The sequence below is a fragment of the Strongylocentrotus purpuratus genome, unplaced genomic scaffold (genome assembly GCF_000002235.5).
Source record: "Strongylocentrotus purpuratus isolate Spur 01 unplaced genomic scaffold, Spur_5.0 spur5_scaffold_20, whole genome shotgun sequence".
Lineage (NCBI taxonomy): Eukaryota > Metazoa > Echinodermata > Echinoidea > Camarodonta > Strongylocentrotidae > Strongylocentrotus > Strongylocentrotus purpuratus.
In genome coordinates, this window is record NW_022145606.1 from 30,072,059 (window position 1) to 30,090,057 (window position 17,999).

The 17,999-nt window shown below is 36.7% G+C and overlaps 1 protein-coding gene across 3 annotated transcripts in view; it reads left to right on the forward strand.

Annotated features, from left to right (window-relative positions):
- Positions 1-17,757, forward strand: part of LOC580229 (epidermal growth factor receptor kinase substrate 8) — a 74,363-nt gene extending 56,606 nt beyond the window's left edge. For 2 of the 3 annotated variants that reach the window (XM_030993163.1, XM_030993164.1), the window contains 13 exons: positions 526-641; positions 1,320-1,535; positions 2,091-2,314; positions 2,630-2,819; positions 3,423-3,682; positions 4,311-4,485; positions 5,453-5,635; positions 5,991-6,054; positions 7,008-7,091; positions 7,613-7,793; positions 8,585-8,717; positions 11,048-11,174; positions 12,988-17,757. In XM_030993163.1, the coding sequence (XP_030849023.1) occupies positions 526-641; positions 1,320-1,535; positions 2,091-2,314; positions 2,630-2,819; positions 3,423-3,682; positions 4,311-4,485; positions 5,453-5,635; positions 5,991-6,054; positions 7,008-7,091; positions 7,613-7,793; positions 8,585-8,717; positions 11,048-11,174; positions 12,988-13,013 (1,979 nt within the window). In that variant the 3' untranslated portion in view covers positions 13,014-17,757. The remainder of the gene's footprint in view (positions 1-525; positions 642-1,319; positions 1,536-2,090; positions 2,315-2,629; positions 2,820-3,422; positions 3,683-4,310; positions 4,486-5,452; positions 5,636-5,990; positions 6,055-7,007; positions 7,092-7,612; positions 7,794-8,584; positions 8,718-11,047; positions 11,175-12,987) is intronic. The other variant, XM_030993165.1, reaches the window with a different exon arrangement.
- Positions 17,758-17,999: the final 242 nt, after the last annotated feature.

Sequence of the window (17,999 nt, forward strand, 5' to 3'; positions counted from 1 at the left end):
ATATATTCATATTACTTCGAGCATTTTACCACTACAGGTTGTAGGAATGGTTTCTCATCATGGGTGCTCTAGTCTTCTACCAAAAAATAGGCTTTATCATTTATTCACACCCTTCTTTTACCATTACAGGTAATGGAAATGGTGTCTGATTAAGGGGTTTAAAGGTTTCTGAAAGGTTACAGACTTATAACATCTTTTCATATAACTTCAATTTATTTTACCATTGTGGCCAATGGGAATGATATCTAACCAGAGTTACAGTCTCCCACCTATTACAGACTGCTATCATTTATTCATGTGAACTTTCCTTCTTTCACAGTTAAAGCCAATGGGAATGGCATCTGATCAAGGGGTTTCCAGTCTTCTGACAAGTTACAGATTGTTATAACCTTTTCATATTTTTGTTGCTTCTTTCACCATTACTGCCAATGGGAATTGTATTTTACAAAGAGGTTTCCATTCTTCTAAAAACTCCAGACAGGTATCATATTTTCACATAAGTTTCCTTTCTATTTCCCATTACAGCCAATGGGAATGGTATCTCACCACGGGGGTTCCAGTCTCCTAAATCAGCCCCAGTGAGGTCCTCAGAGTCTGAGGAACCCATTGAGTTGCTTGCTCAGAGGACAGAGAGGGACGTGGTAAGAAAAATGAAATATATATTATTTTGATATTTGACTAGGGTCCTGTTTATAATAATAAGATCAAGATTCAAGATTCAAGACAATTTATTGTCTGATTTAAAAAAATACAGAAATTTGTCCTCCACTGGCAAGTGACATACATACAAGCAACATAAACAATATGTAGATACATTCAAGGATACAAAGAAAATACAGAAAATACAACAATAATAATAGTAATACGAGCAATAACAAAACTGACATGTAAACTTGAAAACTGGCATTAAAAATTGAATCTCGACAATGCACAGAATGCATGAAATAGATGATAAAAAAGTGCTCTGAACATTCACCCCTTCTCTCCCAGAAGAGGAGTATGAGGAAAAAACAGAGAGAGAGAGAGAGAGAGAGAGAGGAGTCGCATGGCGTAGAACAGAAAGGAAATGTGAGGGAGAAAGAGAAGGTGACAGAAAATGAGTTCAGTCTCACACATTGTGCACCATCTCCAGTCCCTGGGGAGTAATTTTTACCATATTGTCACCATGAGGGCATGGTAATTACTAACACAAAGGCATGACTTCCATAGTACGCATAACAAAATTGAAGGTCAAAATGATTTTTGTGGAATGCTATGTTGAGTTATTGCATTAATAGCCCTCCAAGTCGTCACTATGATTCACTCTATCACATCTCTAGGAGATACTCAACCACTGTTTTGACGACATCGAGGCATTCATCGGCAGACTCCAGAAAGCTGCCGAGGCGTACACGGAGCTAAGCCGGAGACGACAGACCAGGAAGAACCGCAGGAGGGAACACGGCGACGGCCTTCTCCTGGCCAGGTCCAGACCACCCACGGATGGAGAATATATCGAGTGCTTCCAGAAATTCAAATATTGTTTTAATCTACTGGTGAGTTGTGGCTTTTCATTAAATTTAAATAAATTGGAGCTTACATGTATATATGTGTTGGACATGCAAAACATTTGATTCAGGACATAAACATGAAAACTAACAAATTATTAATTGTAAGGTCTGTAGACTCATTGCAAGTCAGTCAGCTCTACTTCCTTCCTATCACGTACTTCTGCTCTATCTGTCTTTTATTTGATACCACCTCTTTGTTTCGTACTTATATTTCTTCACCTCCTTTTCTTAGATTTTGGTCTTTGTTTCCTTCCTCCTAATGCCTTCTCTCCCTAATCTTATTTCTATCCATTTTGTTTTCTTTTAGAAATATTTTTTTCACCTCAAATTTCCTACCTCTTTCCTTCTTTCATCTCTTCTTTCCACTTCCAGTGCTGCTGTCCTTTTGTCTCTCTTTCTTTCTAGCATTCTCTCTCACACTCCCACTCTCTCTCACTCTCTCACTCTCCCCATCCCCCTCTCTCTCTCTCTCTCTCTCTATGTATATACATATATAAATCTCTCTCACTCTCTTTCCATTCATGTACTCTCTCCTTACAGGCCAAGTTGAAGGCCCACATCCACGACCCCAATGCTCCCGAGCTGGTTCACTTCCTGTTGGTCCCTCTCAAGCTCATCATCCAGAGCTGTCAGGGTCCAGAGCTGGCTGCCAGCGTGGTCTCTCCCCTCCTCAGCCCCCAGGCCGTGGATCTCCTGCAGAACTGCCTCACGTCCAGGCAGCACGAGCTCTGGATGTCGCTGGGCAGGGCTTGGACTTTACCCTCGTAAGTTGACCAAGGCCCTGTTTGGCAAAGATCTTTGGTTGAACTTTACTCTAAGTTGGACTTAAACATTATGGAGAGCATTTTGTAGCCTTTAAAATAAATATTTCAAAGTGAAAATTCAAGTATTTATTTCTTGTTAAAAATTCCACATCAAAAACATGAAATCTCCTTAATAATAAAAAAAAAATATGAATGATTTGAATCAAAATGGTATGCCTTTTAAAATAAATAACTGCTAACAGCTTTCCATAATTGATAAATTGAAATACAATGAGAAAAATAAGATTAATACATTGTATTCCTTGATTCCTTTAGAACTGAGTGGCCCAAGGACCGTCCCGTATCTCGTTACGTCCCTCGATTCCGTGATGGCTGGATCCCAAGGCCAATTCTAGAACCTCAGACCGCTCCAGACTTCAACACCTCAGTGTTGGTCAATAACGCATCGGTAGCGGCCAGCGCTGCAGCGGTGGCTCGGGAGTCGCCTAGAAGACTATCGGACAGGGTAGGTCACATTGATTCCAATAATGCTCTATCTTTTGCTGTTATCTGATGTCTCGCTTTGTTTCATCATTTTACCTTCTTCTGTCCTCGATTTATCCTGTTATTATGTCATGATTGTATTCTGTCTGTTTATATTTGATTGGAATGGAATGAAATAAATTGAATTGATTGTTTACTAGCAATCAAACACACCTATTAACAAAGATATTGACTACCTAAGAACAAGAACATTTGTGCATATTTTCATTTTTGAAGACTTGTGACAGACAGTTCAGTGCCCATAAATGGAATTTCTTGGTCAGTTGAATTATTGAAACAATGGAGGATAACATTTTCAAAGAATTGAACATTGCAGTATAGAACAAGAGGGAAAGAAGGACAAACATGCACATAAATCGCCCAAAGTGGTCAAAATAGAGATTTAAATGGCAGACATGAAAGCAGTAATTGTGGTAGAGAGAGAGAAAAAGAGATAAAGCAATGACACAGGCTATAGGTGGATGTAGGAAGAGAGAGAGAGAGAGAGAGAGAGAGAGAATGGACTTCCTTATCTTGGGTGAAATTAATGTAACAATGTCTCACTGTTTCTTTCCCTCTTTTGTAGAGCGATCAGCCTGATGGCCCCATTTTCGGTCACAACCACCAGAGACAACCTTCAAACGACAGTGGTGGCCATATCGCCAACGGACCGATCATCCACACCAACGTGCCTAATGGTCACTCAAATGGGCCTAATGGTCACTCGAATGGGCCCAATGGTCACTCCAACGGTCCCATCGGTCATTCGCAGGGACCGCCCACTCACATGAATGGAAACGGTTATCACCAGAGACAGTCATCAGACTCCCTGGGGCACAGTCCAAGGTAAGGCTAGGATAAGAACAGCTGGGCACCATTCAAGATTCCAAGACTGTGACTAGTCCTATGAGTGAAGATGTAAAGGAGAAAGGTGGTGGTGTAAGCATGAGAAATGGTACCAGTCTTGGAAAATAGACTTTGTTTCAGCTGTTTTAACATCTTGCAATTAAAAAACCTCCAAAGAAACGCATGTGAAAGACCTGGTAATAAGGAGATATATAGAGATATAGAATATAATAACAGAATAATGAAAAATGATAGAGAGAACTGATTAGAGAAAGAAGAAAAATGAAAAAAGAAAGTTGGAAAATAGGGGAAGGGGTCCACATTCATAGAGATACAGACAGATGGTAATGGATAGGAAGAGAAAGATATGGAATAATCAGAGAGATTGAGAAAGGCGAGAAAGGTCGAAATTCAGGCATGTAGATGGTGGAAGAAGGAGAGATAGAGAGAGGGAGAGAGAGAGGAGGGGGAGGGGGGGAAGAAGAGAAGAGAGTGAGTTGGGAAGGAGAGTTTGGGAGAGATGCATATAGTAACTATAGTTTAAAATCGTATCTTGGATGATGTACCAATCACTTTGTATTTATTGGATTAACAATTTCTGGATTTCTCGCATCTTTTTTTTTCACAGGGGTTCCGCCATGCCTACTCCACCCCCTCCTGCCCCTAAGCCTGTATCCAGTCCTGCACCCCCGGTGTCCAACCCCGTACCTACTAGACCCGGTGCTAAGACGGCAACGGCCATCTTTGATTTTGTAGCACGCAACTTTAAGGAGCTTACCATCATGGCTGATGAACAGCTTGAGGTGAGGATTTGCTTCATTTTTTATTTGCAATAAACGTTTCTTTTCAGTGATTACATTTCTTCAAATTTTGTCTCATTTTAGGTTCTGTCAGATCAATGTTTCAGTACTTTGCATGCTTTACCTTACACTGAACATGTGAGGCCCCAACATGTGACAGGTTGATTTTGCGAAATGTTTCCAATACTATGGAAAAGTGTTATCCATTTTCTCCATGATAACGTTAAATATGACCAGTGACTTGAAAATCCTTAAAATCCTTGGGCGATTGTCATGTCAAGACATTTTGAAATTTGAAAATGTTTCACATTGTCATGTCTCTCTCCCAGCCCCCCCCCCCCCCCTCCCACTCAGTGTTATTTAGGGTACGCATAAATATGCATGTTCCCTCCTTTTGAAAACACCCCCCTAAGTCCGGTGTATAAGGTCAATACGGGCCCAATTTTTGTGTACTACGAGCCGGACTCTGGTGCGTGAAAAGTACCCCTTTACTGGATATTTTGGTAACGCGCATGGTATCCCTCTGTTCACAGAGGAGTGGGGGGGGGGGGGGGGGGGGGGGTCTCACTCTCTTGTTATGCTAATTAACCCATTGCGTACTGAAACAGGGTGGTCCCTTTGTTAAAGGGATATACAACCCAAATAAACAACTACTCTTAAAGGCCCACTACACTACTTGTAGCTACTTGTGCCCTCTATATAACAAACAATGCCTAATCGGTGACCATTGGTCCCCCATGATCCTCTTTTTCTTATGTTAACTGAGAGCTGAGTTGATGAGATAACCACCTGTCCAGTGACCTTGCAGGGCGCTCTAATCCCTCCTGTTAACTACGGCAGATAAGCTTTAAGAGAAAACAGCCTGTGTTTTATAAACCACCTGTTTATAAACACCACTTGTCATGTTTCCCTCGAGTGGTCTTTATATACAGGTTTCACTATAATAACAAATTCATCTTCTATCCCACAGGTCCTGAATGACACGCGTAAATGGTGGGAGGTCAAGAATACCTCGGGCCAGTCCGGTTATGTGCCTTCCACCCTGCTCAAGCTGACTAGCTCCCCCTCCCCCAACACAAACACCAACTCAAACCACGTCCCAGAGCCCCCTCACAGCCTACCGCCCCCTCCTCCACAGATGTCAACGTTCAATGTGAGTATCCGTGTAGGCCATTTGTGGTTATTTGTAATCCTCTTCGTTACTTACAGACCACATCTATAATTCATGCGATTGCATTGTGAAAGAAAAGTTGTGGAATCGATCAGAAAAGGTTGATCATGTAGCATATAAGTATTGGTGTGTACTGCAAGGTTCTGGAATTGTTGAAATAATAAGAAATTTGGCCCAGTCTTGGTACAGTTACAAGCACTGTACGCAGAAAGATGTATTTGAATCTTGAATCTTTGAATCTTTGGAGTGGCACAACTGTTTATCTGTAATATTGTTCTTCTTCTGTGCATCATGCTCTTACTAAATCTCGGTTCAATTTGCTCTTTTTCCATTCTAGGCCCCTCCCCCTCCTCCACCCCCTCCCCCAGCAAATGGAACAGGACGGTCAAATTCAACTCAGAGTAAGTCTCCCACATCCTTTTTGTGGTACTGCTATGAAAGCCCCACTGCATTACTTTGAGCTCCTTGCGCCCTCTATATAGCGAACAATGCCTAATCAGTGACCATTGGTTCCCCATTTGTCAATGTTAATTGAAAGCTGATTTGATGAGATAACCACCTGTCAGTGACCTTGCAGGGAGGTCTAATCCTTCCTGGCCAAGCAAGCACAGATTGGCTTTGAATAACTTACGTATTGGATTCATTTGAAAACCAGATGTAATCGTTCCTTTCCTACGGTGAATAAAAGCCTTAGTTATTTTGCTTTTACTTTTTCTGCCCTAGAGGGAGACTGTGTTTATAGATTATATATGCAAAATTTGTCCATTACAGTTTTTTCCAAACTGCCATAGTTAGGAACCTATTAACGATTTTGTATAATTGTTCACACTCGTTATTTGTAATTGGTTGCAGTGTATGATTTATTATTGTGGTTCATAATTAAACGTATGATGATAATAACAATAATAGTGGAGTCTTGTAAAGCGCTCATGTCTGACACATTGCCGCTTAAGGCACTCCATTAGGGATACTCCAGCTTTAGCACGGCTACCATTATGGTGCCCAAGCATTTTAAGGAATTAATTTCTACCTGGTATTGATTTACCTTACCTGGCCGGAGTGTGGTGATTTGTAGATTAATGTCTTACCAAATGACATTATCACTGTGGCATGGATTCAAACCCTATGCCTTGTGGTTCACAGTCCAGAGACTTATCCACTGGACCACAATGCCTCTACATGCTCGTAGTTCGAAATGCATTATTAAATGTTGATTGTTCTATTCCGTCTGCTTTTTCAAAATCTGTGTTGTCTGCAGAAGTAAACGGTATGGACATACTTGTACATGGAAGTGCATTATTAGATATTGATTGTTCTATTCTGTCTGCTTTTTCCAAACCTGTGCTGTCTGCAGGAGCTAACGGTATGGACTTTGCTACCCAGCTCCAGAACACATTGAAGAGCAAACAATTCAAGCAACCTAATGTACAGGAGCGAGGTAAGTTTGTTGCTGCACTGGCCACAGTAATTATTAAAGGCAAATCCCATATTGATAGCAAACTACTCCAGAGAAAAACAGAACAAATCAGATAAGCAGACTGGTGAAAGTTTTAAATAAATAAGGGAGTTACAGTGTTTGAAATTATGAGATTCACTAGATCCATGCAAATCTCAAATAGAAGATTGGTAAGTGGATTATTACTTTGTCATGGGAACACGCTCCTGTTTGTCATGTACACAAATGTAATTAATTTATCATTTTCTCCTGTTGGGCACTACTCAAAATATACATAACTTTCTTATCTTTTATCTCCCAAACAAATAAAGAGTTACCTATTGCCAATAACAATTTCATACAGGGGAATATAAAGACTTTTCAATGACACACACACATGGCGATACAGTAACAAGAGAGATATAAACGCTGAAACATGGATTGCAGAACTTTTTTTAAGGGGCTTTATATTCCCTTTTGTCTATGGAGCTCTTGAATATGTTCATTTTCTTTTGTTGCCATAGCACCAACATCCAGTAGTCAGTACGACACCCTTCAAGAGGAGCTGAAGAATCGTGTAAGCAACGGAGGCAAGTCCAAGAACTACCGCGTCCCCAAACGAAGTATTAGCGATGTGACACTGACGTACGACTCGAGTAGGGACGATGTGAAGAGGTGGCTTGAATCCAAGGGCTTCAGTCCCATGTAAGTATTTTGAATGAGGGTTGGTGTACAGGGAGAGAGAGAGAGAGAAAGAGAGAGAGAGAGGGAAAAGGAGGGAGAGAGAGAGATAGAGAGAGAGAGGGAGGGATAAAGAGAGATAGAGGGGTAGATGGAAAGGAGAGAGAGAGAGAGCAAGGGCAAGAGAAAGAAGAATATAGATAGAAAGAGTGAACTAGAGTTAGAAAAAGAGAGAGATGTAGAGATACATGTAGGGGGAGATGGAGAGATAGAGAGAGGGAGAGAGTTAGTAGTGTGGTCTGAAAACTACATTATATATTATTTTCTTGTATGTGAGATGAAAAGGGATTCAGGATATCTTTCTTGCTCTTTCTGGTATCTCTTTTCATGTTTACACTGCAGCTACCTTCTCTCAGGTATCTCTACCTCTGGGACAGTTTTCAGGCTTGGAATCTTGAATAGAGCCCAGCTGTTTAGTTTAATCAAGAATGAAATCCAACACATTGTTTCTGTGTGCTTATATTGATACGATGTCAAGATCAATAAAGAGTCTGAAAGAAAGTCTACTTCCTAAGACTTGTACCTTTTCTCAGGCTTACACCGCCACCTTCTCCCATTCACCGTCTTGGCGTTGTGAATGGTTTCCAGCTGTTAAGTCTAACCAACAGGTTACAGCTTCAGCAGGTCTTAAGCATATGTTCCTGTGTGGTTTTTAATCACAAGATGTAAAACACCTAAAAGAAGTCTATTTTCCAAGACTGGTATCATTTCTCAAGCTAACACCACCACCTTCACCTTTACATCTTCACTCATAGGACTGTTCACAGTCTTGGAATCTTGAATGGTGCTCAGCTGTTCAGTCTTACCAAGGAAGAGCTACAGCAAGTCTGCCATGACGATGGATCCAGAGTCTACTCTCAGCTCATGATCCAGAAAGCAGCTCTTCAGGTAACTTTACAAACTAAACTGTAAATACAGTCCCATGTCACTGTTTGGCCCACAGACACCAGATTACTTAAATATTTACATGTATATCTGTTGCACTTAAATGTATTTAGGTACACCATACATGTGCGTGCACTCTAGGTTAAGAATCTGTTTGCTCAGTATCGTATGGTTTACACCAAGTAGAGTGAGGAGGTTTTGTTGTTGATGGGTTACATCACCTCATGTACATGTGTCATTTCATTTCTACTGTACATTAATGGGAGTGAAGCTCCGGAACGAGGCTTGATCAAACTGCTGTCCAAACTGTTATCTTACACCTTATTTGGTCACTCGTGGTCAATAACTAGGGATAATCGGGTAACCATCCAAACTAGACTAAAAATACAGTCACCTAACATGGTAGAGAATATTGTTTTAAAATATGGCAAATTTTGATAAAAAACAATGATTTTGAAGCCCTCAACCTTTTGATACTAGTGAATCAGACTAGAAAATGTGAAATGATGGTCACGAAAGGGATATGAAGTGGGTTTGGGTATCTCAATTAGATCATCTGATATATGATTTGCTCACCGGTGGTTAGTGCGGCAATGTGTGAACCGATTTTAGTCTTGAAACTCAGATGAAATAGAGATACACATTGTACATGCAACATTTTTAGATGATAATACTAATAATTTAAACTTCTGTGATATCATGTATCACTGGATACATCTTGTATGCTTGCTGGTGTAGAAGGGGGCCCAGTATTTACACAGTAAACATTAACTTTGTATTACCGTAGTATAACCTGTAGCAAGCAACATATATTTGGGGAAAACCTGCTAGACATACACTGTAGAGACGTATAACAGTATATAGTGGCTATATATATCATATGTATGCTTGGCAATTTTAACCTCATTATAAATCATATATTTTAAACATTTATAGTCATTAAGTATATTAATCATTTTGGAATATATTATTTGTGCATGAACAGCACCTATTAATTCAATACCCCAACATGGCACAGTCATTTGCACGCATTAGCTTTTCAGTTTAATGGAGTGCAAGTGTATGTACATGTGTTGTTAATGTTTAACTGAAGTATATCCCCATGTCTTATCCTTAATACATTCTAATACATGTATATATGTCATTTTGTTAAAGTTTTGTCATTTCTAAAGCATGTGAGCAAGTGACAAATGTGACATGCTAAAGCTATAAGTATCTACATGTATTCCATAAAGGCCCTAAATCAACCAGTCCACCTTTCATTCTTGAGTTACGAAAAAAACAAAAAGGATCAAATTTAAAATTTCATAATTCAGTTGTTTACCGAGTCATTATTGTAAATGTTTTAACTACAGTATAGCCTCATGTCTCACCTCCAACACACTCTAATACTAGTACATATAAATATATATTAAACAAAAAATCTTAAATAAGTGTTATTATGATACTTCTTCAGTGGCATTTTAATATAAAAGTTTCAGAAATACTTGAATATTTAGTATACTAGTAGTTAGGGATTGCATATATATTGAAGAGAAACATGGTTTACCAATCTACTAAAAGTCCAAATTAAAAAGGGAGAAGTACCAGTCCCAGATCCAAAGCCAACAAATTAATGTAGCGCCTCAATTCTGGAAACTACCTCTGACTCTAAGTCACTTTGTGATAAAATTGGAAGCTAGTGTAGTGATATGTGTATCTATCTTTCTCGTGCTGATGTGTTTCCATAAAATTGTGATATTTCCTCACTGTTGGTTGTAACCCCACCGAGTTGTATATTTAGTACCTGCGTGAATGTATTTCTAATGTATAATGGCAATAGTGCTGCCAGAACAAGGAGTTACGAGCTATGATATATTTCAGTATTTAAGTTGCTAATTATCTCAAATATGGAAGCGGCCTTAAAATTGATGCGAAATGAACAATTTCTGTCGGTCCGCTCAGATCAGAAATCTGAGACTTGCAAAATATAGCAATTTTTTGCAATCAAGCCCAATTTTTTTTGTTGACAGTTTAGTTACAATATGATTTACTAATCAATAATTTGCCTTTTCATAAGGCCCTCATATTGTTATAAAGATTGCAATGCAAAATCTCCCACCCCCCCCCCCTCAAACAGAAAGAAGATACAAGTTAGCTTGCTTTTTCACCTTTATATCTGTTGGTCCCCATTTAGATTTCAAATAGACACCATGTTTCACAAAATTAAGAGGGCGAATAAAAAACACTAGTGTTGCCAATTTAATTTGTAAGAACCAGTTCTTAAAGTTAATGATCAGACAGCACGTTGTTGATTGTGGCATGTTGGTGTGCACCTCTCTTTTCTTCTTTAGGAGCAGCAAAACGGGAAGTCTGAGCTTGACGCCATTATGATGCAGCGCAAGTCTCGCGTGATCGACGACGCCCTCCCCCCGCCCGATTTCATCCCGGTCCACCCCCCGGTGTTTGATTCGCCGACAGGTAGACACCTTTGATCCTCCACAAATGCCGCAAATGAGAGAGAGGAAAATTAAATAATCTCTTTCCTGAAACACTTATTCAAATGAAATTAGTCTACAGTTGACCTCCTTGAAGTCTTCAAGAGATGGTCTATCTTTTTGCTTTTACTCCAAAGAAGAAATATGGGTTCATTGTTTTCCTGGTAGTTTGTTGGTAGTCATTATTACTGTCTCTTAAAAAAAAAAGGAATTATGTCTTTTTGTTATTTCTTATAACTAGCGTATAGAATGATGCCACATACCCTGTTCTCACTTGAAAATCTTGGCCTTCCTCATTTCATTCATTATCTATTTGATTTCTCCAAAAATAACTTCTTCTTTTAAAATCTTTTCTTAGCTGTCTTTATAGGCCACTTTGACTAATTCATTGAAAATAAAGAAGCCTTCTTTGTATTAAAACAAATAAATTATCAGTGAATACTTAAAATCAAAATGTAGAATTGTCCTCTTTTGTACTGCTAGTTTCTGTAAATACAATATATTCTCTTCACACACAAACAAATCAAGATGAATCTTATTCCTTCATCAATTGGTGTTCTCAAGTCTTTTAGTCAACATAATTCACTTGCACTAGTTCAAAACGTCACTCTCTGCTCCTCATGCACTTGTCATTATTAATCTCATTTTGTTTTGTCATGTTTATTACATAAATGTTGTTTAACAAAACACTCAAATTAAGTGTATGTTTGTATGTTTCATGTCACTAACAGAGCACTAAATATGTTTGTGAAATTCAACTTTAGTTTCATGCATCACCTTGGATTCCATTATCTTCCATGTCATCTAATATTCTCTAACTTTTGTCTCCCCTTTCCCTGCCATTGATTTAATCTACATGTACTAAATATGGTTTCATCATGTTACATGCCTTATCTTTTGGCAGACAGAAGTAAATTATAATTAAAATATTGTGATTGCTGAAATACTAATCCCATCTCATCTCTTTTTCTCACACATCTGTATTTTCATGCTTTCAGAATCAGAATTTTGTACATTTCTCTGAAATTTCATGTGGCATTTTTGTTCTGGTTCATTAATGTGCTTGGATTAATTGGGTTTGTCTGGATAACAGAATGGAAAGTACATTAAATGTGTTGTTGTTAAAGTCTGGTTATCTCTGGGGAAAAAAATGGTCTGTGTTGGAATATTAAGGGATGTTCTACTTCATGGTGTTTCACTGTTGTTCTATCTCCCTGGTTTAACATTGCAACAAATGTCAAGCTCGTCATGCTGCAGAACATCTTTATTTCCAATAAGAATTTTGTGGAAATGAATATCCATATGGCATTGACATCTTGAGTTCATTACACAATTATAGTATAATACTAAACTGTAGACAAAAATGATGTTGACACTTGTCGCACCACAAATCAGTGGATGGTTCCTGACAAAACCTATGGTAATCATAGGGACCACCATTCCCATATCATTTGATGCCTTGCAAACATATTCCTATATATCTCTCATAGAGTCCAACGACAAAATGCAATCATAATCCTCTGTTTTCACTGATTTAACCTGATACCATATAAGTCCATTAACACAATTCAATCTTATTCCTTTGTTTCCACAGATCTAACCTTATACCATATAAGTCCACTTTCTTTGCAAACTAATTCTTTTTTAACTCTGCTAATTACAGAGCACCACCTTGTACCATATAAGTCAATTGACATAATGCATCCATATTCCTTCAATAGTTCTAAAAGAAGATGACCTTATACCATATATGTCCATTGACATTATGCAACCTTATTCCTGTATTGCTCTTATAGAGGGGCCCCCAGACGTCCCATGGTGAAGTTACTTGGAACATGTCGCGACGCTTCTAGAACCTTCTAGCGCTAACATGCTTGTCTGCTCATCTTTGGTTCATACGGCAGTTAAAATCAGCTTAATCCACCATATGCTTGGGGTTTTCATGCAATAGCCTTATCCTCCACTTAACCCATTCCCTATTGGAACCAGGTGGCAATGTATTAATCATATGGCAATGAATGAATTCAATAATCAATGGGTTAAATGTGAATAATGTGAAAATAAACTGCTTATTCATTATCATGGATTGACAGAGGGGTTAAAGAAAGCTGCATGTGCCTGAAGTACAGCGTTGTCTGAATTTATCCATGCTTTTCCATGTGCTTTAATGTCCAATGCTTTTGCTCTGTTTTCATTTTGCTCTGCTCATAATGCTTACAAGTAATGAATCAGCAGCATTCATAATGCTTATGCTCACTAAGCTTATGCTTATTTGCTCTGTTCGGCTTCTCCAATTTCATCTGAGTTGATCTGTATGAGAGGAATTCCCTGACCAATTCCTTAATTGGTGATATCACAAAAGTAAGAAAGTTCATCATTCATGCAATTGCTCCAATGATGTAAACCTGGGCACACAATAATGTGATTTGGTGTTAGCCACTCCAGCTGTTGTGTATTAAATTTCCATCTACTACGAGTTCAAATTATAGACTGCCACATTGTTTTTGACTATGTTATATATACACATTGCATTTTGTGCATAGTCATACTCATGCAGATATCAAATTGGGAGCACAGTCGGCCAAATAATATGCACACCAGGAGTTACACTATTTCATTTTACCAAACATTTAATGAAGAAAAGTTAAGAGCAGTGTTTTAAAAAAGCAAACATTTTTAGCAGGATGTTCATACCATTCCTTTTATTAAGCTGTAGATGATACAAATGTTTTATATTTACCAGTATAAGACCACGCTTTTCAAGAATACATGCATACATTTGAAAAACATTGTTAATATCTTGAAGATTGAAGCCTTCTTAAAGTAAAAATAGGGACAAATCTAAAATGTGTCAATAAAATAGCCATAAAGACAAATAGAAACATTACGTGCTATGTTATTTGTATAAGTGTAAGTGGTTACTGTAGTGCTGAAGAGAATAATGTAGTCCCATTGTATTCATTCCAATGTTAGTGATTATTACAGTACTCATATCTGTACTAAATTTGTATTCCACTATGTTATGGATAAGTTTTCACATACAGAAGATACATATTTAAACAGTAGCACTTATGTTTTCTGCTGTTCATGTCAGCAAATGAATTGTATTCAAGATTAATTTGTATATTTTGTTAATGACAATATAATACTAATACTACTTTGACACTTGTATATTATATTTTTTACCAATAGAAAATCTAAAATATTGTAAATTTGGAATGTGTTGTAAACAGTTATTAAACAGAATATAAATTTGTGATATGATCTTTACAAATCGGTGCATTTTTAAAACAAGAGAGGAAAAATATATCATTTTTAAGACTATGAAGCGTTTATGCTGAGCTGAAAAAGAAAAAATCAGTTGATATTCTGAATAAATCTACCTTTGTACATATGATTGAAAGTAGAGATGTAAATAGTCTGTTATACAATTTCATTTATGTTCCGAGGAAAAAACATATATTCCCAAACATTCTTACAAATATATATATGCATATGCTCCCTCTATATATACCAGTATTCTGTGTGTTTTGTACAATTGGGTTGTATACAGAGGTTCAATGCAAATAAACCATGTAATTCATACCTATATTTATCAATTATATATTAATTTGTGTATTTATATTAGTCTATGTAAAACATTACATTAGTGCCTATTACAGAATGTTATGTACATTTTTACCACAAATGTCATCTGTTGAGAGGCAGGAGGGCCTGAACTCATACCACAGAGTTCATACGTTTCCGGGCTCTGAACATATGGTGTGTTAAGATTGTAAATGATTATATTTTTGGAAAGAGAGAGAAAGAAATAGTTGAGGTGATGTTGATTGTCATTGCTACAAATTTGTTTATATTTGATGTAAGTAAGGATTTTCATGGAGGAATCGGTGCATGTATTCAATTCCTTGTGGCTCGGAAGATCCTCGCTATAAATTGATAAATGTTCTTCTTGATATCAAATGAGATAATACCTTATATACCACATGCATACTGTAAGGTATACTTAAAACTTATTATGTTAACTTACCATAGACATGTGAAATATATATAACTATATATAGTTTTCAATATATATGCAACATACTATAATGATTATATCCATCCAATACAGTTACTCAAATACAACAAAGATATAAAGCGGTGTATACACAAAGATTTGTATTGCTCTTTCCTGAAAAAGGCCATACTTGATCCAAGACAATCTAAATGGAATCACTACAGAGTGAGATATCTTATATACAGTGTACTGTTATGTAATATGCTTATTCTTGATATGATATGGATAAATTCATGGTGTTTGGGTTCTTTGGGGGCCCTTCACACTAAGCCTAATTCACATTGCTATCTCTTCATGTGGATGGTGTCAATGGTGTTGGTACCAAGAAACATTGACACCATCCACATGAAAAGATAGCACTTTAAGCATCACCATGGCCTATAAAGAGACTCCATTCTTTATTCCATAGCTTTAGATATTGCTGAAGTTGTTAAAAATACCTCAGAAATTGTTTATTTAATTCCATAAACAAAGTTACTACTAAAGTGACTCCTAAACTAGAATATTTTACACTCCTTAGTACTAAAGATATCAGTTTCCCCTAGTGAAAATTGACCTTTTCTTGTTCCTTTTCATATACTTTGTTTCCTTTTTTGACAAATGACAATGCAATCATGCATATCATATGATGTGAACGCACTTTTTTGCACACCTACACAAGAACAACTCAAATTATTAAACATGTTTCATGTCTATTTGTTTAGCTTTTAATTATTCACTCAAACGTTATGTTTCCCTTACCAATATGTTCTCATCTGTGACAGTACCGAAGAAAAGAAAAGGCACCCAAACATAAGTTGTGTAAACATGTAAATGTTATTCTATTTAGTTTATATTCACACACATACTATGTTTCCAATACAGGTATGAATTCAATTGTTTTTACTTAATTGTAGGAAAACTACTTAAACGCATTTTGTAAGCATCTCGTATAAGTTTGTACTCGTTTTGTAAGGTAACAATAGAGTATTCCTTGACAACGTTTTCCACAAGTGTGGGTTAACTTATTTGCCAACCAAGTGCAAACGGCTTACTTAAAAAAAAACATTTAACCTGTGAAGCTGTTAAATCGTTCATTATGTTTGTTTTAATTACAAGCCTGTTGTTAAAATTTTGTCATATGCCCAAACGTTCGGTTAAAATTTGTCAATGTCTGTATACTTGTTCTTCTATCTTTATTCTCTGCGGTTTGATAAGAATATAAAACCGGGAGAATTATTTGTTGTATTACTTATGTTATCGCATTCTCAATCTTTAGCATTTTCCTTACAAACTATTTGTTAAATCCTTCAAAACCTCATAGTATTTTTGTAGATTTGAAATTATATGAAAAGATAATGTGTATACTTAATCCATGAATAGATTTAAGAAAGAAATTAAATAAGTATCCCATATATCTATATCTATATCTGAATAGTTATTGAATTTCTTTTCTTAGAAAGGTATGTACGACAATTTAAGTTGAATAAACATTGCAGTGGCCGCGTTCTATAACGGTCTCTTGTTTTTATTTGTAATGTTGGATATCTCTGAAAGAATGTAAATAGTCTGTTATAGACAGTATACGCATATAGTATTATATTGCTCATTAGACAGAGGCCTGCCTTCTTTTGTAATGAAATATCAAAGTGGATTATCAAATCAAAGTTATTACAATGTTGAGCAGAAAGACTAGTATTGATTCAGAAAATGATATTTCTGTACATAAAATTATGATATATCATTATTAAAGATATGGAGATTATCTAGCCATATTTTTAGTTCCTTCTTTTTTGTTAAATGATATTTGTGGGGAGTAAACTACTGATGGTTTGTCTTGAACAATTTCTATATTTTGTCTCCATTTTTTCTGAGGAAACAAAATGATCGTACTAACGTATTAACCTTATACTTATGTAAATAAAGATTGTTAAGTTTTCCCTTTGAGAGTTTATCACAGAAAATGTATGTGTATCCATTTTGAATACACCTCCAAAAGAATGATGAATATTTACTGCAAAAGACAGATGTGCATGTAAAGCATATAGGGCACATATTATTTCTAATAATTTCACAGTTATTTTGATTTAAACAAAATCAATGTGCCTTTTACGTAGAGACTATGTACGTTACGATACGGTTAACAGAAGGGGCTGAATGGGTTTAAACAATGATGCTGTATGTATAAGATGAAAGTAGACATTTCTGATTTATTACAATTTGTTGTTGTTTTAATATTTTTTTAAGTGTCAATTATTCACATAAGTTTATTATGCTTTTATTTAAAACCAGGCACGTGATTTTTTTTAAATGAGGTTTTAGCATTTGAAGTATGTATACGTTACGTTTATTCCAAAAATGTACCTTGTTCATGTCCTTAAATGTATGTATTCCATCATTTTATGTACTTTTTACGTGGTAAAATGTCAAAAATCTGTTTTCAACTTTCTTTTCCAATGCTAGTAACGTGTATTGTAATTATCATGATATCAGTGCGGGCAGATTAAATTGTATTATTACACTCGTACTCATGAAGTCTGCGTGTCTATATTTTTCAGTCTTGAGTTATTTACACTCGTATTTCTGGTTCATGTCAACTGTAATTGTACCGTAATTTACAACGTTATTTCGAGTGCTGTATTGATTGGGTTATACTAAGTAGGCTCTTGTTTCATCAAATTAAAAAGACAAGGCGTAATATTATAATGATAATCACAAAATAAAGAGAGACATTGAACAGCGACATGGCTTTATGGGACTAGAACGTTG